The sequence below is a fragment of the Phyllostomus discolor genome, chromosome 9, assembly GCF_004126475.2.
Source record: "Phyllostomus discolor isolate MPI-MPIP mPhyDis1 chromosome 9, mPhyDis1.pri.v3, whole genome shotgun sequence".
Classification (NCBI taxonomy): Eukaryota; Metazoa; Chordata; class Mammalia; order Chiroptera; family Phyllostomidae; genus Phyllostomus; species Phyllostomus discolor.
Window position 1 is genome coordinate 82118362 of NC_040911.2, and position 24852 is coordinate 82143213.

At 48.7% G+C, this 24852-nt stretch overlaps 1 protein-coding gene across 1 annotated transcript; it reads right to left on the reverse strand.

Moving 5' to 3' along the window:
* Window positions 1-1209: 1209 nt before the first annotated feature.
* Window positions 1210-24469, reverse strand: TGM6 (transglutaminase 6). The gene is made up of 13 exons (XM_028523590.1): window positions 24418-24469; window positions 21671-21844; window positions 20859-21107; window positions 19946-20064; window positions 18242-18370; window positions 16660-16837; window positions 15957-16095; window positions 12598-12701; window positions 12274-12516; window positions 7725-8066; window positions 2975-3129; window positions 2562-2695; window positions 1210-1363 (listed from the first exon to the last, which is right to left on the reverse strand). The coding sequence occupies exons 1-13, from the start codon at window positions 24467-24469 to the stop codon at window positions 1210-1212; spliced, it is 2172 nt and encodes a 723-aa protein (XP_028379391.1).
* Between the last annotated feature and the right edge of the window lie 383 nt (window positions 24470-24852).

The following is a 24852-nucleotide window of genomic DNA, read 5'->3' on the forward strand; positions in this document are numbered from 1 at the left end:
GGTTGTTCAGATGGTCACCCGAGGGTCTGAGGCGCTGATGCACAACGACCTGATATGTGTTTAGGTACTGATGCAGGACTAGAAAGTCCAAAAGCTTCAGTTCCCAGAATCAATGAAAACAAGCATGGAATTGTTTTCTCATGCTTCAGGCCCCTTAATTTTAATAATTTAGTAGCTTTACTATCATGGCTCCATTTTATTCCTTCACTCTATTCCCCAATTATATGATTAGTTGTCATTCCTTTGGCTGTCTGGAACACTTTGGAGCTGATTTTCATGTCTGACGCAGTTATCTTCAGAGCCCGGGGGTCTCCACTCTGGTCCTCATCTCAGGGGTCTCGGTCCTGTTGGACATTCACAGTGTGGTTGTGAGTAGTGTAAGCTGCTGGGGCTGTTCTGCCAAGTCAACACAAAGTCAGCTCCAGAGAAGTAAATCAACACTGTGCTGATCATGTGAGATCATTGATGACCATAACTAGATCAGATTTCGGGCTGCATACCCAAGTGTGATCCAGTCTTGATGGCTCCTCCTCTGTCTTCAGCTTCTTCCAGGCAGACGTAGCCCCTCAGACACTGGGCCTGGATCTCCACTGAGGGAAAGTCTCCAATCTCCAATCTTCAAGTCTAATGCTCTTCAGGAACACGACTTTGGGTTAAAACTTAGATGGTGTAAATGGCAAGCACAAGTCCATGGTCAAGGCTCTTCATTTTATGTAAAATGGAAGTGTTGAGGAATGTTTAGGTTTCAGCTGGAAAACTTTTGGGTTCTCTGTAGGAGCCAGGAGGAGCTGCTTGGGTCTGGATGTGGTGAGAGCACTGAAGAGCTGAGAGAGAAGCAACAAGAGCCCAGGGGCAGCCAGGGTGACAGTGACCTGGCTGGCAGGTGGTGGTGGTGCTGGGTCAGTTGGGGTTACTCTGATGCTCCACCTGTCAGCCTTCCAGCAACAATGGTGATGAGATGAAAGTGGTAAAGGCTCCCTACATAATCCTTCATTGTCAAAAAGTTTAAGGATTACCGAGTCTAACATCTCATTTTACAGATAGGGAAACCAAGGCCGAAGCAGGGAAGGGACTTGCCCAAGTTCACAGAGTGGGGCAGAAGCTGAAGCAGGACTGGAACCCAGGCCTCCTGGCTCCCATAAGGCAGGGGCAAAGAGGTGGGCAGGAGAGGAACGAGAGCCATCTCCTCTCCTCTCATCTTCTTGCCCATCACTTGGCTTTGGCCACGTGGATGTTCACAAAGCCCTTGATGTCCGAGAAGTGGGAGCTGACAAGGTCCACCTGCAGCTGCCTTGAACCACTCTTGGAGGGGGTGATGTTGAACTGGACCACGGCCCTCTCCTGGGGCTCTAGACTGGGCACACTGGGGAAAGGGGAAAGGAGAAAGGCAGACCATCAGTGCTCTCTCATTCCTGAGCCTGGCCTGCCAGCCATGGCCCTCCAGAACTCTCAAGATCAAGGTCACACCCTGTGGCTTGACATTCAAGCCTCCAACTTAATAGCCTCCATTAATATACTTACAACTTAATCTTCCCTTCCCAGCCAGCCAGGCTATTCTCCTCCCTATGCCCTGAACATAGCTTATGCTTCTTCTGTCGGGGATTTTTTTCATCACTGTTCTTCCCACCTAGGATCTCCTTCCCATTTAAATCAGACCCAAGGCCAAGATCAAGTTTATCTTCTCCAGGAGACCTTCTCTGGCTACACCAGCCAAGGAGACTTCTAACTGGGAAGCCCTCCATCCTTCTTGATGCTCAAAATCTCCTGAATTAATCATTTAATGTCTAGATTAAATATCAGCTCTACTGTGCCTTCACCATGGTCCCACCTCATCCCCCACAAGGGCTGCCCCTGATTCCCCAGACCTTGGGACCCATGTGTCTGCATAAATCACACTGTCTTCACTTAAAAGGCCACCTGTCTCTGAAAGCTCTTCTCAAGGAAGAACCTCATTTTTTCATCTTGGTGTTCCTATCAGTTGACATGTTGCTCAGAGCACAGGTCAGTATGGTCAGGACCATAGGAGTGAATGAATGAAAGAATGAATGAGTGCATGAATCATTGAGGATGAATTAGTAAATAAATGAGTGTAAATAAATGGAACATGTGAATGAGACAGTGAGTACATAAATGGATGAGTGAGTGAACGTGTAAAGGAGTGAGCAGGTTAAAGAAAGAATGAGTGGATGAATCAACCAGTCACAACTCAGCCGGGTATAAATGGATAAGTGAGTGAATGAGTAAAAACATGGAAGAAAGAGTGAGTGAATGATAAGTAAAAGAGAGAAAATGAATAAAAGTAAGTTAATACATAAGTAAGTGTATAAGTGAATGAAAATATGAGTAAGTGAATAGTGAGTGGATGAGTTACATAATTAAGCTCATGATTAAATGAATGAAGGAAAAAATAAATGAATGAAGGCTGCTGTGTTTAGGCAGTGGGCTAGTTCCTGGGGGTCCAGAATCTCTCCTGCATTGCCTCACCTGCAGCTTCTCTATGGCCCATCTTATAACAAGGCAGCCACATCCCTCACTTCCAGCACCCCCAAGCTGGCACTTACTTGATGCTCTGCTGTCCCTGGAGAAGGCCACTGCCCTCCACCATCAGCTTACAGTCGTCCACTCTCTCTAGGAGGGGGTTGACCACCATCACTTGCACTACAACTGCCACCCCCACCATGGCCGGGCCCAGCACCTGGAGGGGAAATACCCATAAATCATTCCATTCCTCCAGGAAAACCCACGGTCCTGGCTGGGTAGGAGGATGGGGCAAAATCATGTCTACCCCTTGCTTTCATATACCCAGTTACCAAGCTTCATCATTATTCCCACTACCCTGTCCCCACATCCATGCCAATTCTCCCACCCTTGAGAGCTGAAGCTGGAGCTAAAAGCACAAGCCCCCAGACCCTGATTCCCTCCCTCAGCTCTGCTAGGAACAGGGTGGTGGATGCAGGATGCAGACAGGAGTCACCTTGATGGTGATGAAGTCCTCCAGAGTAATGTCCTTTTCTACCAGGAGCTTCTCTCCTTTGCTGACCAGGCACATGGCAGCCAAGAGGATCTTCTTGTCCTCTGTCAGGTCTTCCTTATATTGAGAGTAAGATATTGTGATTGGGATCCTTTTCTCTGGAAGACAAAACAGAGGTGGGAGTTGGGGACCCAATGTTCTTTTTCAAAAGAACCCAGAAAGAGGAAGGGAAGGTTCAATTCATAGTTACACTCTTTCTGGTCCTTGCAACCAACTGAGGCAGGCCTTATCATTGTCAGTTCACAGATGCAGAAACCTAAGGCTCAGGGAGGGCAATTTCTCACCCAGTGTCACCTGGCAAGTAAATTAAGGAACTAAATGAGATGGGATTCGAATTCAGGCCAGTCAGCTACCATGACAACAGGTTGTCTCTCCAAGAGCTCCTGGAAATGTGTTTAAACTTTTCCTTATTATCCAGATGGAAATCTCTCAGTTCATCAATCATTCATCTCAGGAATTCACTCACTGTGTGCTGAGCACCTACCATGTGCTAGGTGCAGAGAAGAGGGAGGCCAAAGACCTGTCTCAAGCTTCCAATCCAGGGAGCAGGCCAATTTCTTCGCAGTTCTCCAAATCCTCCCTCCCCATCAAGGCCCAGTCCCAACCAGCCCCACCAGTTATGAAAAACCTTCACTGATACCCCCACCTGGTGATCTTATGCCCCCTACCTTCTGAGCTCTTCTGGGCCTGGCCATCTCTGTCTCTCTCAGCAGGCACTAACACCCTGCTTGTGTATTCTCTTCCTGCCAGTAGGGATCACCACAGCCCATGTCTGACTGCCAGTCACACTCGGACAAAGTTTAGTTTGTTCCAGGCCCTACCACCCTCCACCGCTCCCTTGCCACTGCTTTCTTTATTTCTGTTGCCTTCCTGCCCTTGAGGGCATCTGAGTTTTAACCCTGTGGAAAAGGTCCTTAAAGGGCTTGAACTTGGCTCACACTCACCGTTTCCTGACAACTTTGATTAGGAGCATTTACAAAAAACCTACAGCTAACAACACACCTTATGATGAGAAGCTCAAAGCTTCCCCAGTAAGATTGGGAACAAGGCAAGGATGTCTCCTTTCATCACTTCTTTTAAACATTGTACTGAAGGTTTTAGCTAAGACAGTAAGACAAGAAAAGAAATAAAAGTACACAGATTGGGAAGGAAGAAACAGAACTCTGTGTTCACAGATGACATGACATCTATGTACAAGATCTGAAAAAACAACAACAAAAAATCCTAGAAGTAATACATGATGACAGCAAGGTCACAGGATACACAATTAATATACAGAAGCCAATCACTTTCCTATACACCAGTAGTGAAGTGAGATTTGAAATTAAAAACACAATGCCATTTACATTAGCGCCACCAAAATGAAATACTTAGGCATTGATCTAACAAAGTATGTACAAGATCTATATGAGGAAAGCAACAAAACTCTGATGAAAGAACTAAATAAAAGGAGAGACATTCCATGCTCACGCACAGGAAAGCTCATTGTTATCCAGATATCAGTCCTTCCTGCCTCGACCTCTATTTAAGGCAACCCTATCGAAGTCCCAGCAAGTTAGTTCACAGATAGTGAAAAACTGATTCTAAAGTTTATGTGGAGAGGCAAAAGATCCAGAACCACCAACACAGTATCGAAGGAGAAGATCAGAGGAAGGACACTACCTGACTTCAAGGCTTGCTAAAGCTACTGGAAGTCATAACAGTAGCTTTTACAGCAGCTTTCATCAATACAGTAGTATTGGTGAAAGAATAGACAAATATATCAATGAAACAAAACAGAGAGCCCAGAACACAAATAGAGTCACTGGATCTTTGACAAAGGAGAAAAGGAAATAACTGCAGAAATGATAGATTTTAAAAACAAATAATACTGGAATAATTGGACATCCAAATACAAATAAATAAACAAGCATAATTAAATGTAGACACAGATTTATAACCTTTACAAAAAATGAGCTTGAATGGATCATAAGCCTAAATGTAAAATGTAAAACTATTAAACTTGTAGGAGAAAACCTAGAGATCTCAGGTATAGGGTGACTTTTTACATGCAACACCACAGGCACAATCCATGAAAGAAAAAAATTGACAAGTTGTACTTCATTAAAATTAGAAACTTCCGCCTTGTGAAAGACATTGTCAAGAAAATGAGAAGACAGGCCACAGACTTGGAAACAGTATTTGCAAAAGACCAATCTGATAAAGGACTGCTACCCCAAATATGCAGAGAGCCCTTGAAGTCAACAATAAGAAAATGACCAACACAATTAAAAAATGGGCAAAAGATAGGAACAGACACCTCATCCAAGAAGATATACAGATGCATATGAAAAGATGCTCAACATCTTACACCATTAAGACATTGCAAATGAAAACAATGAGATAGTAGTACACGCCTATGAGAATGGCAAAAATCCAAAATGCTGACAACACCAAAAATGGGAGAGGATGTAGAGCAACAGGAGCTCTCGTTTATTGCTGGTGGAAATATAAAATGGTACAGACATTTTGAAAGATAGTTTGGCAGTTTCTTAGAAAACTATACATACTCTTATACTATCCAGCAATCATACTCCTTGGTATTTACCCAAATGAGTTGAAAACTGTTCTCACAAAACCTGCACACAGATGCTTATAGCAGTTTTCTTTATCATTTCCAAGATGTTTTTCAGTAGGTGAATGCATGAATAAACTGTGGTACAGCTTTATAATGGAATATTATTCAGCACTAAAGAGAAATGAGCTACCAAGCCACACAAAAACATGGAGTAATATTAAATACATATTCCTAAGTGAAAGAAGCCAATTTGAAAATGCTGTAGGATACCAACTGTAGGACGGCCTCAAAAAGGCAAAACTAGCACCCTGGCTGGCGTAGCTTAGTGGATTGAGTGCGGGCTGTGAACCAAAGTGTCGCAGGTTCGATTCCAGGCCAGGGTACATGTCTGGGTTGCAGGCCATAACCCCCAGCAACTGCACATAGATGTTTCTCTCTCTCTCTCTAACTCCCCCCTTCCCTCTCTAAAAATAAGTAAATAAAATCTTTATAAAAAAGGCAAAACTATGGAGACAGTAAAAAGATCAGTGGCTGCCAAGGGGCTGAGGAGAGGGAAGGAGGAATGAATTAGTAAAAACAAGACAAAAACAAAACAGAACACCCTAGAATTTTAGGGCAGTGAAACTATTCTATATGATATTTTAGTGGTGTATGCATGTCATTATACATTTGCCAAAACCATAGAACGTGCAACATAGTGGACCTTAATGTAGACTATGGACTTTAGTTATAAATAACATATCAATATTAACTCATCGGTTGTAACAAAAGTACCACACTAATGCAAGATGTTAATAATATGGAAAGATGGGAGGTGGTGAGGGGGCTGTTAGGGTAAAGCTGCTAAAAATGTCTACTAATTAAAAGATGATAAATTTAAATAAGTGATATACTTTAATAGTCATACCATTTGGCTCAGTAATATCATGTTTGTGAATCTATCCTAACAAAACAATAAAAAATTCAGGTGAGCAAAACAGGATTTTTTTTGCACCAAGATGTGTACTTTAGATGTTTATATTTTAAAATAGCAATAAGCTGGTAACTACCCAAAGGAGGGGGAACGATAAAATAAATCACTATATATTTATTTACAGATCACACATCTATTAAAATGATGCTAATGAAAGGCTTATAAAAATTTTTAAATTACAGTGTAAAGTGAAGAGAGTAGGGCACCAATGAGTATTTGCAATATAATTAGAACTGCGTTTTTCAAAAAGCAAACAGGCATTAAAAATTTGGAATGAAAATATGCTAATTTGTAGGTGGGTGGCAGGGATCATGTGTGATCTTTCTCTTGTGTGCTCTAAATTGTTAATGAGTCTGTATTGCTTTCAATATGAAAAAAATTGCTAAAAGCCAGGAGATAGTATATGTTAATTAATATTTCATTATAAAGTGTGATTTAGTTTTTGTGAAAATTAAATGGCACCTCCTTCACATGTTTCACGCCTTGTCAAAACACTCAAGTTTCGCTCTTCAGAAATTGGACCAGAGTCCAATTTGTGTAACTGAATCCTTCGAATTCAGAAGGTATGTGGATAGGTAAAGAGAGAGAAAGGAGCCAGTGGGGAAGGGTGATAGAGACATGCAAACAGAGGCGGGGGGGAGGAAAAGGAGAAAAAAGGAAAAAGAATAATCAAGTACGATACATTTAGTAAATCACGTATCAAGTGCTACCCAGGCACCAGGAATCCAACCCACAACCCCTTGGATCACAGGCTAGCACTCAATCCACTGAGCCACACTAGCCAGGGCTGGGACACCTCTTTCTAACTTACCCCTCTCATGCAGAACACCTGGATTTTAGAGAGATAACACAATGCATATTCCCTATGTTATGAAAGGCTCCCAGCAAGTGTTTATTCGACATGTAAAGACTCATGATAATTTGATAGAGCATTAATCATCTCACCGTTAGGTCAGTTTTGCCACCAGATAATGGTGGACTTTATTACTACTCTCATTATTCAGCCCCCTGAGCCTCAGTTTACTCATCTGGAGCAGACGAGACCCAAGGCAGTGAGCACATGCTAGGAATACCCTCTTCTTTCCTGGGAATGAATGTAGGGTGGTGGGAAATCAAGCCCCGCCCCGTACCCTCCAGGTCCCGCCCCGCGAAGGCGTTCTTACCTTCCTCTGGCCCCAGCCTCAGGGTGTGGGATTCTTGCAGGATCTCTGCCACCGGCCTGCGGGTGTAGAGGATGGTGGCACTGCTCAGGTTGACTCGGACCCGCTGGGCCCGGGAGATGAGGTTGGTCAAGCACAGGGCCAGCTTTAGGTCATGGCCCAGCAAGGGTGGCTCCAGCACCTTGAACTTGCCAGTGATACTGGGCTTGGTGGTGGGTTCTAGAAGGTCCTCATGCCGGACACCACGGCCACCACCCCTGCGGACCCGGCCCCTCCTTCCAGAGGCTTCCACGCCGATCAGCTTCCTCAGGGCCTTCCTGTACACCTGCCTCTCTTTCCGGGACCCTGCAAGGGCATCGCACACCTCTGAGATCCAAGGCCACCTTCTCTCATTTCCCCTCTTCTCCAGGCAAAACCGCCCTCACCCCTTCACCGCTTTAATTTACCGCGGCTGCTGGGAGTGTCAGATTGACAGCCCAAGAGCTGTACGCAGACCTCAGCCACAAGCATTGCGTTCGGTTCTGGGACTATTTAAATAAATTTATAATCAGTTGCCAACGACTTCGGATCAGGAAATTTCATGCAATACAGATTTGCAGCGTCTCTGACAACTGGATCTGAAGTCTCATGTGGTAATAATAGCTGTCATTCCGTAGACTGACTCTGTGCCCCTGTGAGGTAGGTACTGTTATCCTGGTTTTATAGACAAGGCACCCAAGGCTCAGAGAAGTAAAGCAACTTGTAAGGGAGGTGGGATTTGAAACCAAGCAGTTTGGCTCCAATTTCATGTGTGTGTGTGTGTGTGTGTGTGTGTGTGCGCGTGTGTGTGTGTTTAAGATTTTATTCATCTCTTCTAGACAGAGGGGAAGGGAGGAAGAAAGAGAGGGAGAGAAACATCAATGCTTGGCCTCCTCTCCTGCGCCTGCACTGGGGACCTGACCAGACTGAAACCCATGCATGTGCCCTGACCCGGAATAGAATCCGAGACCCCCTGGTTCGCAGGCCGGAGCTCAATCCACTCAGCCACTGCAGCCAGGGCCAATTTCAAGTTCTTAACCATGCTTCCCATCCATCCCACATGGCAGCATCGGTCCAGAGCTGAGAAACAGGTGCTCGCTCCAGACGGCAGGGCACTCTCATTCTCCATAGTTGCGACCCACTGGCCTGCTGCTCTCATGGGGTGCCATCTGCAAGGCCCCCGAAGACATGTGAGTTTAGGGCCCCTGCTCTCCCACCTTCTCCATTGCTATCACAGACCTGTTTTTGCCCCCCAGACCAATACACCTAACTGGGGAGCCCCTGCCCCCCAACCCCTGCCCCACAAGAGGTCACGCAGATGCCTCAAATCCAGCCAAACATGCCATTCCTTTTCCCCAGCACCGTTCCTTACCTGAACAAATGGCTCCACATTTGCCCACTGATTTACTCGGTAAACAGTTCCTCCATTGGCCAAGTGTACAAGCCGAAAACTGGGAGTGCCCTCGACTCTTCCCTCACCCTGGCTGCCCACAGCTGACCATCCTCAATGATCTCTAGAATCTGCCCTCTCCTCCCATCTCTCGTCTCCCACCAGACCGCCTCACCATCAGGTCAGCTGGCTACCAGATACTGTGGAGTTTTATTATGTTTTTATTGCTTGATACCTGTGAGCCTCAGTTTTTCCATTTGTGAAGTGGGGACAAGAGGCCCAAAGGCTGGTCACCGAGTACAATGGTCAAGAATGTTCCCTTCCTTCCTGGAAGTGTAGACTGCACCTCCCCTCGAGTCCTTTTCCTTTTCTTTTTTAAAAAATATTTTATTTATTTATTTTTAGAGAGTGGAAGGGAGGGAGAAAGAGAGGAACATCAATGTGTGGTTGCCTCTTGCGGGCCCCCTACTGGGGACCAGGCCTGCAACCCAGGCACGTGCCCTGACTGGGAATTGAACTGGCGACCCCTTGGTTTCCAGCAAGTGCTCAATCCACTGAGCTATACCAGCCAGAGCTCGCGTCCTTTTTCCATGCTGATTATTCCCAAACCCAAACCTAATGGCCCCACTTCCCCACCTGAAGCCCGTGGTGTGCAGTATCCCCAAGGCTCCCTCCCTAGCATTTCCCCCCAGGTTCCTCAGGACTGTGCGGCTTTGGCCAGAAGCAACCAGCGTGTGGCCCAAAGGTTCTTTAACGTCTCTTGTTTTATTATTGAAATGTATGTGAATTTTGCATTCTGCTTCATAATGTATTCATGATATGTTTTACTATAAAAATATTTCATTTCCCTGCCAAAGAATGTCACTGTCACTTTCTCGGGGAGGCCTTTTCTGACCATCTGATTTTTAAAAACAGCTCTGTTCAGATGCAGTTGCATAACATACAACTCACCCACTTAAGGAACACAGTTCAATGTTTTCTGTATATTTACAGAGTTGTGCACCCATCACCACAGTCTAATTTTGGAACATTTCATAGCCTCCAAAAACTCTATAACCATTAGCAGTCACTTCCCATTTCTCTTCATTGGGACCCCCATCCCAGGCAACAGGTAATCTAACTTCTATCTTGTCTGTTCTGGATATTTCATATAAAAGGAGTTATACAATGTGTGGTCTTTGGGACTATTTTTTTTCCTTAACATGATTTCAAGGGTCATCTAGTTCATAGCATGTTTTTAGTACTTCATTTTTTTAATTGCTGAATAATCTCCCATTACATGAATACAGCACTTTTTATTTATCCATGGGTAGACATTTGGGTTGTTCCACTCTTTAGCTTTGTGAAAAATGTTGCTATGAATGCTCATGTACAAGTTTCTGTGTGCGTGTTTGTTTTCTTTTTTTCTTTTTGGAACTTTCAAACTGTTTTCCACAGCAGTTGCACCATTGTGCATTGCCGCCAGCAGTGTGTGAGTGTTCCAATCACTCCACTTACTGGGTGCGTGTTTGATGAGAGCGGGCCTAGTGGGTGTGAAGTGGTGGGCCAGCTGTGGTTTCATTTGCATCTCCCTGGGGACTAATGATGCTGAGCATCTTTTCATGTGTTTATCGGCCTTCTGTGCATCATCCTTGGAGAGTTATCTATTCAAATCCCTTGCCCATTTAAAAAATGGATTATTTATGTTTTATTATTGAGTTGTGAGAATTCTTTGTATATTCTGGATATAAGTCCCTCACTAGAGACAAACTTTTTTTTTGCAAAATATTTGCAAGTATTTCTCTTATTCTGTGGGCTTTCCACTGTCTTGATAGTGTAATTTGTAGCACAACTTTTTAAAATTTTGATGAAGTCCAAGTTTTTCTTTTGTTACTTGTACTCTCGATATCACATCTAAAACATCTTTGTTTAACCCAAGGTTACAAAGATGAACTGTTCTGTTTTCTCTTAAAAGTTCACAATCTTAGCTCTTACAATGGATGGGGAGTTGGTGTGTCGCTGCTGTGGGGGCCTATCTGTCCTGTCCGGCTGTCTGAGGCTGCACAGGGAGGGGAGAACCAATGGGAGACGGCAGGGGGAGGACAGCCCATCAAGACCTCTCTCCCAACCCAGGCTTTTATTTTTACTTTTATTTTAGAGAGAGAGGGGGAGGGAGAGATGAACATTGATTTATTGTTCCACTAATTTATGTCTTCATTGGTTGCTTCCTGTATGTGCCCTGACTGGGTGGAACCCCCAACCTTGGCGTATTTGGACAACGCTCTGACCAACTGAGCACCCGGCTGGGGTTCCCCACTCAGCCCTTGAGTGGTGGACAGAGTGTAGATGAGTGTGGGAGCCACAGCCCTGCAAAACCCCAGCAGAACCTGGGGCAAAATTGTGATGCATCAGAGGGGAGCTGTGTGACAGCCAATGGGGCAGGAAGGGACCTGTTGACAGAGGGGGGCCACATGTCTCAAGAAATCCTCAGTGCCTGGGGGAACAGCACAGGAGTGAGTCCTGATGGCACAGGTTGCAGTAGAGCCACCATCTGTCCCCCACAAGCAGAGTTAACTAGGAGCTTTCTTCTCTCCTCCTCCTCCTTTGCCCAGCACTCAATATTGGCCGCATGTTGGAATTGCCTGAGAGCTTTTAAAACTCTTGGTGCCTGGGTCACACTCTATAGAGCCTGTGATTCAATTAATTGGGGGTACAAGTCTGGGCTGCTGTGGTCAATTAAAAATGGCCATCATGCCCTGGCTGGTGTTGCTCAGTGGACTGAGCAACAGCCTGCAAACCAAAGGGTCGCTGGTTTGATTTCCGGTCAGGGCACATGCCTGGGTTGTGGGCTGTGTCCCCAGGGAGGGGTCTGCGAGAGGCAGTCACACATTGATGTTTCTCTTACTCTCTTTCTCCATCCCTTTCTCTCTGGCTAAGAATAAATAAATAAAATCTAAAAAAAAATGGCCATCATACTTTCTTTGCAACTTCTCCCATCAAGAGGGGGCTAAAGGCACTTGGCTCTCAAAGCACAGAGACAGTACTGAACAAAGCTACCACCACCAGAACATAAGGGGAATGGCCTGCCTTGGCCGCCCAGCGTTGTCCCTCTGCAGCAGAGGGGTCATCTGAGGAGGCTGATGGAGGCCACTGTGCTGCCCTTACCTTCTGGATACTTGTAGAGGCTTGTGATGTCCACACGGGAGTCGCTCCCCACCGCCTTAGTGCTGATACACCTCCCGATCTTCTTCGTGTCAGAATACACACGTTCCCTGCTCTCATCCTCATTGCAGAGCCAGGTGACGTAGTCTGCATTGACCTCCGCAAACACAAAGGGGCCATCGTGGGCCAGGTGCACGTCACCCTCTCGGATGGCGGCGACCGAGGCCGGGCCGCACTGGAACACGCCTGGGCAGGAGGGGTGGGCGTGAGCAGCATGGGTGAGGAAAAGCGGGGGTCTGGCACCCACCCACCCGGCTGAGCCTGTACCTTCGCTCTCCTCCTGGGGGGTGGCATCCAGAACCTGCCAGCCATTGTAAGAGGGGCCCAGGTCCTGCCGGGCAAACCAGCTCTCATTCCAGACATGGAAATTCCTGCCAGAGAGAAGATGGGGCGGGGTGGCGTGCAGTGAGCACAGAGGGCCACGGCAGGGCGAGTTCCCAGTGCAAGCCAGTCCCTGGGCCGGCAGTCTGCAGGAGTGCTGTGTCTGAGTCCCGGGAACCGTTCTTTCAGCTGCATCGATGGCAGCGTGTTGTGTGCGCGCGCACCACGAACCTGCTGTGCGAGTTACGGGAAATGCAGTTGTAAATAAGACAGAAGATCTTTTGCCCTCGTGCAGCTCATCTTCCAACAAAAGAAGCAGATTGTGAGAGGAGCAAAATTAGGTAAGCAGATAAATAAAACAAATGCAAAGACCGTATTTTGCCGTGTATAATGCGCTCCCGTGTGTGATGCACACCCATGTGTCTGGCCCAAATTTTCAGGGAAACAATCTTTTGTTTTAATATTTTAACTCAATCATTTATTTTTTTATATCTAGAAACAAAGCCAGTTATATTCTAGAGTTTTATTTTGCATGTGGACATTGTGATTGCTTTTTAGAGTTATACTTTTAATGAATATGTATAAGTAAAAGAACTAAAAACATTTATATAGATATGAAATTAGTACTTCCCATGTATAATGTGTATCCTTATTCTTCCCTCAAAAATTTGGGCAAAAAGGTGCACATCATACACGGCCAAGCCGGGCAGCAATACGACAGGCTGTGGAAAGGAGGGCGGAGATGAGACTGCCCGCAGGGGGGGCTGTAGGCGGGACTGGAAGGAGAGAGCATTAGCCAGGGGAAGAGTGAAGGGGACCGTGCTCCAGGCAGAAGGACCTTTTTCCCCTTTTAAACCAAATTCTATTTGTGAATTCAGCAAAATAGTGTCTATAAAATAAAACAGCAAGATATTGCAATAGAGTAGGGTGGACCATATCTGTCTGCGGGGTATTTGGGTTTCAGACATGTTCCACGTAACCACACACACTCAAGTCACCCATTCTCTTTTGAATACAGTGCTAACTGAAGAGTTCTTTGTCTTTAACTAAACGTTTATTCTGAAATTATGATACTTCAGTTATATTAACGATCTAGTAGTTTCCTTTTTAATTAGACCCTGCTTAATTTTTTTTGGAATAATGGAAAAGGAGCTGGGACCATAGTGGCTTTCAAGTAAACCTGGGACCGAGCAGAAACTCAGCCGACCTCTGGATGCAGCCAGCACCCGGCACTGTGGGGTCCTGAGGACTTCTGCTTCCCCGGGGTCCAGCAGAAGGAAAGTTTTAGAGGCTTCACCTAGTAAGCTCTACCAAAGACACAAAACAGGCACACCAAATACAGTCTTCTGTTAGGCTCCAGGCATCCTGGCCTAGCAAATGCTTGCATATTTGTTTTAAATCTTTTAAAAGTCCCATTACTGATACTTTATCCCGCCCAGAAATTGAACTGTCAGACATTAAATGTAAGCGGCATGTGCACAAGCTCTCGAGACCAGGAAAAGCTCATGCGTTCGAGGAACAGAAGGTGTGTAAGTGTCTCTGGGCTGCAGCAAGCATGGGGTGTTCGTAGGGTTCAGATTAGGCAGGGCTCGGAGGGGCTTGGCACGGAGTTCAGGCTTTAAGCTCCTATTTAGAGATGAGACTACGGGACTAGAGAAGGTGACACAGGCTCACACAGTAAGGAAGCAGCAGAGAGAAACCCTGGCTGGCCAACTTGGCATCTTTACAGCTGGTCCCCAAACCGAACCCTCGTTAGGTAGGTCATGGTCTAGGGAAAGTATCTTGATTAGCATCTGGGGGTAAAAGGGAGGAGAGTGATAACCTGCATGGTGACAGAGGCCCCAATGTCCAAAAGAAGTGTCTGTCCCTTCTGCTCGAGGGAAGAAGAGCATAATTTCCATGGTGCTTCTGCAGGCAGAGGGAGTGGAGAGAAGCGAGAAGAGAAGGGAAGGGGAGAAGAGAGGCAGAGAGGTGCCTCGAGGCTGGAGACAGGCTGGGGTACAGGCTCTGGGGCGTAGTCCCTGGGGTGGCAAGGGCTGTCTGTGTTCTGTCTTGTGTGCTCCTCACGGTGTCCCCTGTGCTGTACAAAGTTGACTTGTGTGACAACTAGCACAGGTCTCAACAGACAGTCAGATAAGGTCCCTCACTGAGGTCTTGTTTATAAGAGGCAACCGTTGGTCCATCCATGGCAGATGGTTAGATAAACAGTGATTTTCCCCATACAGTTTAAAGGCAGACCAGTTTCATACCCCTGCTTGTCCACTCACTGGCTTGTGGCCTTAGACAAGTCACTTAGCCTCTCTGTGCTTGGTCTCCTCACTGGCAACACAGAGATAATAATACTAGCTCGCTCACAAGGTTTTTTAGAGGAGCGCGTGAGTTAGTGTATGTCTAGCACTTAGAGTTGGGCCTGGCACAGACTGGTGTGATATGATTATTTCGCACACTACAAAAAATAAGGAAACCTTGAATATACTGATCTAAAACTGCTAAATGTATGAGCAAGATGAACAGTACAGGCATGTCTTGGAAATGTTGTGGGTTCAGTTCCAGACCATTGCAATAAAGTGAAGTATCGCATTCAAGTAAGTTGCAATCTTTTTGCTGATGGAGTGTCTTGCTGTCAATTTGTCAAAAATGCAACATCTGTGAAACACAGTAAAGTGAAATGCAATAAATTGAGGTATGCCTTATTGCACAATGCTGCCTGTGTTAAAAAGTGGGGGTGCAAGGGGCCCGTGTGTGTTTGCGTTCCTGTGTCTGCAGAGCCTCTCTCCGGAGGGAGACGGGAGAAGCTGATCACAGTGCGGCCTCCGGGAGGAGGACAGGGAGGCTGGAACTGGGCAGGAGGGAGACTTACACTGTGACCCATTTTGTACTTTTGGAATATGAAAGCACCAGAATGTGCTTCCTATTAAAAAAAAGGTTAACATTAATTTTTAAAGCTTTGTGCAAAGAGTTTTGTTTGAGCTGAGAAGGAGGTTGTTTTCCCCCTGAGACAAGCAGCCAGTGCCCAGGCAGCTGAGGGAGAAGCAGGAACCTTGGTCCTCTGTCACAGGACCCTGGGGAGGGCTTTGTCCCACAACTGCAGCGGGGTGGGGTAGGGTGGGGTGGGTGGGACCGGGGATTGAAGGCAGTCAGATCTCGAGCCCCCACAACCTCTGAGTCACGTGTCCAAAGACCCCTGCCTCTCAGCAGAGTCACTGCCTGGGACCGGCCCCTCCCCTCAGAGGGTGCCCCTCCCTCCGACTCAGCAGAGCCGGGCTCTGGATCCCAGCCTGCTGCAGGGAGCCCCTGGGACCCACCACATGCTGTCGTCCGTCAGGTCCTCCAGGGTCCGCCCGAAGGAGTCCACGTATTTGTCCACACTCAGGTTCCTGTCCGTGTCGTGGGCAGAGTTGAAGTTGGACACGACCCGGGTTGCGATCCCCAAGCATCTGAGGACTGAAGAGTAGGAGGCTGGTGAGGTTCCAGCAGCAGGCCAGGACCCTGGACTGGGGTGGGGTCTGCTCCCCCAGCAGGCAGCACCCTCGTTTCTGGCCACAGGCTCCTGCTTATCTCTGTGTACTTTGTCAGGGCCGAGATTCCTGGCTCCACTCTCAGAAACACTGCCACCTCCTGTCCATTCTCTTGGGGGACTTCTGGAGACACTACTGTCAGCCCCCCTTTGAAGAGACAGGCTCCGAGGCTGGCGGGACCTTAGGAACCTTGTAACGGTCATGTAACAGCCTGAGGGGCCCGGAGGCCTTGGGGCCGCCAGATTCGCCCTAGTGCTCTCAGTGCGTTCCAGGCAGGGGGAGCTGGGACTGCTTCCACAAACTAAATCATCAACAATCTCACAAATGAACTATCTGGTTTCTTTCTTCATTAACCAGACTTCTATCTTCCCATCACGAGTAAAGAAAGACTGGGTTTTTTTGGAGGGAGAAGGAGGCCTATGCAAATATATACAAATGAACACAAATGAGAGAACAGGCCCAGGACTGGGGACCTTCTTCCCCTGGGTACCTGTGCACATGACTCCAGCGAAGACCCAGCACTGGCCGTATTTGACGGGCTTGAACCTGCCCTTGAACCACTTGTGCAGGATGGCCACGCTGCCACGCCATTGCAGGGGGCTGGTGCCGCCGCCGTACTTGCCCTGCCACTGGCCTTGAACCACGCCCCGGTCGTTGTTGCTGTTCACCTGGGCAGACGAGGACATGGGCCACCACCAGGCCGGGCTCCCCTTTCAGCAACCTCCTCACTGTGAAACCACCTCCCGCTTTGGACCTCCCCGTCCCGTCACTTGTGGTCACCCCTTGCTTTTAAATTGTCTGAAAATTCAGGTCACCTACTGTCTTAAAGTACCTACTTTTTGCTACCATTTATCACTTGCAATTACTTTCCAATAGGATTCTCTATTGTCAAAAATCAGCTACAGTTTCAGAGCATTTCCTGTTTTAAATGGGGTGTTTGGGGGACCGTTGGTGGTGTAATAAATATAGAGACAGTTAACATTCATTAAATGCCTACTGTGTGCCAGGCACTATATGATTTGGCTTTGGGCAAATCATATTAACCCGCTTAAAGTAAATTCTATTGATATTATTTTCCTTTTGTTTTCAGAAGAGAAAAAAATGAGATTCCGGGAGGCTCAGGGCCTCACCCAGAGCACACAGGAAGTTAGTGGAGGGAGCCCAGGACTGGTCCCCAGGCCAGAGCGCTCTGCTGTCAGCACTGGTCACTGCTTCTGAGGCTCTGTGCTCTGAGGTCTCGAGGAGTTGAGAGTATCAAATATGAGAAAAACAGCTCTGTCCACTTTCGGAATCATGATACCCACCCACCGACCTTAACACTTGCTTGCTTAGAGGCAGGTGCAAGCCCTTCTGGCTACCTCTTGGGGGAAAGGACTGTGGCGTGTAATAGAATAAAGAGGGCGGCCCTCCCCTGGGAAGGGGGGTCTGTGCACCCTCTCCCCGAATCTGGGCTGGCCCGTGACTACTTTGATGACTATGGAGGAAGTGGTGCTATGCCAGTCTGCAGGCCCAGGCCTTATGCAGCTGGTAGCTCCTCTTTGTCTTTCTGGAACAGTCTCTGGGGGAGAAGTCAGGAGCTGTGCCTGATCACCCTGAGACTTCCGTGCTCCAAGGAAACCCAGTGGAGCCACATGGAAAGGCTGCACGGAGAGACAGAGCAGTGACTGGCCAGCCCAGCTCCCCCCACTATCCCAGCCCAGAGCCAGCCTGAGAGTGAACAAGCCATCTTCACATTCTGGCCCCAGCAGACATGGCATGGGAGACAACCAAGGACACATTCACAGCCGGAAACAAGGCCCCAGGTACACGGTCCCGTCAAACCAGCCCAGATGTCTGCAGCCATCTAGACACCCCCGGCCCAGCATCGTGGAGCAGACACTAGCCATCCCGTGCAAGTCCCTGATCTGCAAAACTGTGAGCATAGGCAATGGTTGTTTTACACCGCTGAGTTTCGGTGTGGTTTGATAGGCAGCAATAGAGAATTACAACAAGAGGTGACTTGGGTGTGGCCCTGGGGTCAGCTCTTGGGGATCCACGATGGAGTATGTATGCAGGGAACGTGGGCTCCTTACCATAGCGCTGATGACCCTGGTGACGTAGATGGGGTCATGGCGGCAGGATACATCGGTGGCTGGGTCTTTTTGGTGGCTGGGGCTTCGGTCCAGGACGGAGAGGCAAATATTCAGGATGTCCTCTTCAAACTGTCCCCAGACAGGCTGCACTTAGAGGCCGGGGCCTCAACCATGTTCCAGACCCTCCCCTGACCTTCAGGGAGTCAGCCACTTGTATTGTGCTGGGGAACTGGCCTCCCCTTACCCACCAGGGCACCACAGAGCACCCCCAAGTCTCAGAAACCCTTCTTTAAAGAGTCATCAGGGAGCCCTGGCTGGTGTGGCTCAGTGGGTTGAGCTCCGGCCTGTGACTGAAAGGTCGCTGGCTCTGTTCCTGGGTTTTGGGCCAGGGCCCTGGTTGGGGTCACACAAGAGGCAGTCACACATCAATTTTTCTCTCTCTCTCTTTATCCCCCTACCATCTCTAAAAATAAAGAAATAAAATCTTTTAAAACGAAGTCATCTGGGAACCAGAAGCTCAACCTTAGTCATGCCCTCTCCTGTTTGATAGCTGGCCTCTCCCCATGGCTCCCTAGTACCCACGGCCAATGCTGCGGTGTTGTGGTGTACTTGTGGCCCTGCAGTCACGCTGACCCTGCTGGTCTACTCGTTTGGTTTAAAGGATTTTTCAACTGTATTTGCATTAATGGGCAAACTGGGGTATTCATTGAAAACCTGGGAGATTTTACATACAGATTAAAATTTCTAGTCTCTGAAAATTTGTAAGGTCTGGGAACCCTCACTTTCCACATGGACTAAGAAGGGGATGCTGAGAAGTGGTTACCCCTTAGGTGGACCCTAAACCCTCCGGTGCATCCTCCCTGTTCTGCCCCCGAGCCCCGAATGCTTTCCACTCCTGCTCCTCAGCCCATCAGTCAAGGTGCTTCACTTGCCGGGCCAGCCTTCTGCTGGTTGGGCACCCGGATCCCAGGAAGGCTGAGCTCCTCCGGCAGAACCTCAGCTACCCTCTGACTTCCTGCCTCCATGCTGCTCTGTCTGCTCTTTCCTCTGCCTGTCCAGACCCCACCCGACTTTGGACGCCCACCCCAGTACCTAAAGCCTTCCACAATCCCTGAGGGGGCTGGCATTTTCTTTCATGCTCTTCCAAACTTCCACTCCTCCCACCTCTGCTACCCTGACTTCCCTCTGCCCATTATACTTCATATTGTAAGTTTATCTAAGGCCAGTGGCTCTCAAGGGTTGCTCCAGACCAGCAGCCCTGGCATCACCTGGGAACTTGTTAGAAATGCAAATTCTCAGCATCCTCCCTCCCACCCAACCTACTGAATCATCCACTCTGGGGGTGGGGCCCAGCCATCTGTGTGTTTCAGGGAGCCCTCCATATGATGCTGGTGCATGCTTGAGATTGAGAACCCTTGGTCTAAGCTGCTTATTTTTTATAGTAGATCTAGTCCCTTGTTTCCAAATTACTCAAATTCACAGCTTTTCACAGCTTTTGCCTTCACAGCTTTTGCCGTCCCAAGGACCCAGGGTAGACCCTAACACAACTAATAGTAGATGAATGAATGAATGAATGAATGAATTTGCTCTAGGAGTCAGACAGCTTGTCCCTCCTGGGAAGAAGTGAGCAGACAACAGTTCTCCTGGGCTGAGGTTTCGCACACCCCAGCCCACGCCCCCCTTCTGGCCTGTGCCCCTGGAGACCTGCCCGAAGTTCCAGCCCTGGGCTTGGATGTGCTTCTCCACGCCGCGGAAGATGATCCCACTGTCGTTGAGCACGTACTCCTGTCTCTCCTCCTCGGAGGCCAGAAACACGTCATCCTCTGAAAAGCAGTTGTCAGGCCCAGCGTGGGCTGGGGCTCTGGCCTTGCCGGCCTGGGGAAGGGGCTACATCAGGGATCAGCGGCAGGATGGGGCTGGGAGGCTGGCTGGGGCAGGGGAGGCCAAGAGGGGCTTGCTGGGCTCCCAGGCTGCCTTGAGGCCAAGCCCCACCCCACCTGGCCGGTCTTGCCTCAGACAGGGACCAAGCCCAACCTAGCTCAATACTGAGGGATTTTAGGAGTCCTGATGCCTCTGGGTGATCCTACTGATGCCTACAGCAGCCTTATATTTCTTAAATGCCAATAAGAATACTGACCCCGGTACGCCTTATGATGTGCTTTGTACACAATAAACATTAGCACTACTAATTCTCACCATAACCCTAAGAGGTAGGCACTGTTATTCCCATATTGTAGATGAGAAAACAGACGCACAGAGGGAAGCCACAGCAGACCTGGGACTGAACCGAGGCTGTCTGGTGGCTAAAGCCCAGCTCTTACCCACTCCTGGGCCTCTCCTGCCATCAGGCCCCATCCCTGCCCACTGGCCTCTGCATCCTGGACACCACCGATTCCTGCCCCTCTGGCACAGGCTCCTGTGGAGCACCTGCTACCAGGTCCCTCTGCCTGGTGCCCACCTCTGCCCAGTGCCCACTTCTGCCCAGGCCAGGCTCTCACCAAGCTCTCGGCATTCACCTCCCTGTCCATTAACCTGCCTCCCGGGCTCCCTCTAAGGGCACACCCTCCCCTAGGACCACTTCCAGGAAAACCTCTGCCTTGGACTAGGCAGCTCCTACCTGAGCACCACGGATTGAAGAGGAGGACAAACTCGCCCAGCTTCCAGTCGCTGTGTTTGCGGCGAGAGGAGACCCTGAAGCTGAGCAGGTAGCGGCCAATGACGGCGTTGGGAGGGCTGGTGAGGCTGATGGTCACCGTGTTCTCCTCTTGAGACTCCTTCGCTGCCGTCCAGGCATTCTGCGCCTCTGCCTCCTGCTCCGATGTGGGGAGCACAGCTTTGGTGCGCAGAGCCTCAGAAGCCTGGGGTCCTGGAGGGAAGGAGAGGGAATCGGAGACCCAGCCACCCCCAGGAAACCCAGCACCAGAGAAGCAGAAATGCTTCTCCTGAAAGTGCAGCCTTCATGCCCTGAACTGCTGGGATGCTGCTGCTGCAGGGAGGACCTGACCAAGACACACCAGGGCCAGTGGCAGGATGGGGCGCTCAGCCATCCTGATTCCCACCCACCTCCTGGATGAAAGAGAAAATGATGGGACCTTTGAGACCAAAGCCTGTCTTTTGTCTGGCCAGGAGAGAGAGGCTCGGGCTCCCGAAGTGCCTGCTGTTTCCTGTAACCTTGCAGAGCCGCAGATTCCGTAATAGCCTCAGGATTCCAGAGTCGTCATCTCATGTCTCCCACTGCCTGCTAGCAGCACCTCCCAGCCGCCCCCAGAAAGCTGTCATCAGAAGCTTGCAGGGTTCAGGGTCAGCCCAGCAGCTATAGGGATTTGCCTCCCTTCAAGTCTGGGCTGATGACAACAGGGTCTCCGTCACTGGTCACCAGGCAAGTGTTTCTGACTGTGGAGCAGTGGAGGTTGCTGGTGAGCTGATTACCTGTCTCCACAGTGAAGATGAGGGTGTCCTTGCTGTCCAGGGGACAGCTCAGCTCCAGGGCGAAGGTGAACGTCTGGCCTCTGCGGACCACCAGCTCTGGGCCGGGGTACTCCTGGGTGTGGTGTGCGGTGCCATTCCTTGGCCGCTGCCAGTCCACCTCAGTGACTCTGACCCCTGGGCGGGGAGAGGACAGGGAGATGAGGCCAGGCCCTGGACACATGTCTCATCCGTGCCCTGCCTCATCCACGGGCTTGCATGTGCCAGCCACGTGCTCATGGCTCGTGTGAGCACTGTTTATCCTGTACAGCAGGTTCTGGTTGTGTGTGGTAGTTACGTTCTGTGAAGGCTCCATGAACACTGAAGTGGCGAGCACTGAGCCATCGCTTCTAGGGAAGAGCAGGGCTAGGCCCCTGGGAGCCTCTGGGCACAGTTTTCCCACCAACTGATCATTACATAACCTCGTTTCGTGTGCGTTTCTGCTTAAAGGCATCTTTTTAAATATACTATTGATCTACCAACACTAAACTCATGGACAATAGCCATAGAATTCATACCTGAATGAAGCTTATCTAACACATATTTTCTGCATAAGGCACATTGTAGCCTTCCTGTGCTAGGAGCACTAGACAGTGCTTTAGCACTATGCTTGGGGCCATTTTAAATAGCAAAATTACCAAAGAAAGAAAGAAAGAAAGACAACAATGCAGAAAACACGGCATTAATCAGACTGCAAAAGGACAGTTGTCTGTAGTACGAGAGCAGGAGCAGAAAGAGCAGCACATGCATGCTAGGCAACCCCATTGTCCATCACTCTGCCCACGGCTGTGAGTGACCATGAAGCGCCAAGAATATTGACTTGGAGTTAAAAATAAATTTTAGCGAGTAGACAATTTGCAAACATGGAATCTGCAAATATGGGGACTTGACTGTATATTCTCTGTGCCAGACTGGTGCTTGGATATGCCAGTGAACCAGGTAAATGTGGGCGTGCCCTGGAGAGACACACGGTGAGGCTGTGTGGCTCCGTGGTCATGAGCACCGCCTTCGGGACCAACTAACGTGGGTTCAGATCCTGACTTGGTCGTCTACTGGCGACACTGCCTTGTGCTGGCCCTCTCTGCACTCCAGTTTGCCCTTCTGTGGAGTGGGAATAATGATGCTTGTGGAGGGAATGTCCAGGACAATGGCTTGTCATCTCGAGCCCTGAGAACAAGAGCATTATATTCCAGACAGGCGAGGGTGACACCCAAACGGGAGAGTCCACCAGTAACTAATCATCATTCTGATACATGCTGTCAGGGCAAAGCGCACGGAGCTGAAAGAAAATCAGCGTTTAGATGGTCTTGAAATGGATGGGGTGTCCCCAGGGGAGGGGTGGGTGGCATATCCAACCTCAACCCAAGCATCCCCTCCCTCCATCCACTTCCACCCACTTCAGTGTTCATTCATTCAGGCGTCAGCACTGTGCTGGCTCCGTGGCTGTGAAACAAACATTAGCCCTGCTGCCAGGAAGCTGACAGTTCAGCAGAAGAGCAGACATATCTCAAACATCGCATAGCAAGCTTCGGAAAGTATCCTTACAGTACGGCACCTGGTTTCCCCTGGTCAAGTGATCCAAGAGGCCAAAGTAGAAGTTGCAATGCCTCTTATGACCTAACCTCAGAAGTTGTACTCTGTCACTTCTGCTGTATGTTGTTGGTCAAGGCAGTTGCCAAGGTCTGCACAGGTTCAAGGGGAGGGAACACACTCCATCCATTGATGAAGATGGGTCAATGTCACATTGTAAGAACAGGTGAGATGATATATATAACCATCCTATGGTTATATATATCCAATCTGCCACACTTGAGAGCCACGGAGGTAATATCACCAGGTACTCCCTGCCCCAGGGGACCTGCCATGGGGCTCTTGGCCCTGTTTTATTTGTTGCCTAGTATATTGTAAGTGCTCAGTAATTCTTGCCTGGAATATTTAATAAAACTTCCTATGAACCAAACATTTTTCTAAATATTTTATAAATACTAGCTCATTTAATTTTTATAAACCACGTGATGGAAGACTATTGTTATTCCAGTTTCACAGGCGGGGAAACAGAGGCTCCGAGTCACACAGCTGGTAAGTGATGGAGCTGGGGCCCTGGCTCCTGAGCCTGTGCTTGTCTGGACCCCTGGGCCACCTTGCCATTACCTTTGACCCCACAGGAGTCAAACACCCACAAGTCCCAGACTCTAAAAACGCAACATGGGATTGGTCCAGGTGCACCAGAGTGATGGCTCATCTGGCCAGTGTTTGGACAGAGCTGGCCAAAATGTTTGGCTTTTTACAGACTCTAGAACCTTCATATAACTCTGTGGCTAGGGGAGTGACAGATTGTATTTTCCAAAGATGGTTGTAATAGTATCTCTCACCCCATGTACTTTCCTTATAATATGACACTGATACTCCTCCCACTGAATCTGGTGGGAATTGTGGCTAAAACAGAATGACATTTTCGGTTGACTTCCAAGACTAAGTGATAAAAGTTGACGCAGCTTCTCCCTGGTTCCCTTGAATTGGTTGACCTTGGAACCCAGTACCACGCCATGGGAAAAGCCAAATGGCGCATGGAGAAGCCCTCACGGAGAGGGACCAAGACCCCCAACCCATGGCCCGCTGAGCTCCCAGCAGACAGCTGCCACTTACTTGGCAGCCAGAGGAGTGAGCTACCTTGCAAGCAAATCCTCCAGCCCTGAGTCACACTGACCCACCTGACACCAGTCCAGACACAGACGAGCTGTCCACACTGAGCTCTGCCCACATGACGGGTCCCCGAGTGAGAGGACAGCTGTGTTGTGACCCTTGCGGTGCTGGGTGGTTTGCTGCACAGCAGTAGAGACCTGACACATGGAGCGAGCCCAAGAGCAACCGGGGTGGAATTTTCCGACAACCCCAGTGGAGTCAGAACTCAAAGGTAGGTTTAATTTGATTTAAGTAGTATCAGTCAATGTGACACATCTTCCTCATCCAAGTCTGGGCTGTTGATTCACATGTGCTGAACTTTTTAACGTGAAACTGGCACCTGCATAAATCTTTAGGACTCTTCTTCAGTAATAACAGTCTGCTTGCAACATTTAAACTCAGACTTGGATGCTGGCTAAGGCTGTCCCAAGTAATGTGAGAGCCACCCCACCCCCGACCATGAT

What these genes read in the sequence shown, in the direction of transcription:
- TGM6 (XM_028523590.1), bottom strand. Translation starts at nt 24,469, where the DNA reads ATGTGGGCAGAGCTCAGTGTGGACAGCTCGTCTGTGTCTGGACTGGTG. An exon ending in CTGACGGACGACAGCATGTG is followed by an intron (nt 12,702 to 15,956) that starts GTGGGTCCCAGG and finishes TCTCTCTGGCAG; the next exon opens with GAATTTCCATGTCTGGAATG. An exon ending in CCCCCAGGAGGAGAGCGAAG is followed by an intron (nt 12,517 to 12,597) that starts GTACAGGCTCAG and finishes CCTCCTGCCCAG; the next exon opens with GCGTGTTCCAGTGCGGCCCG.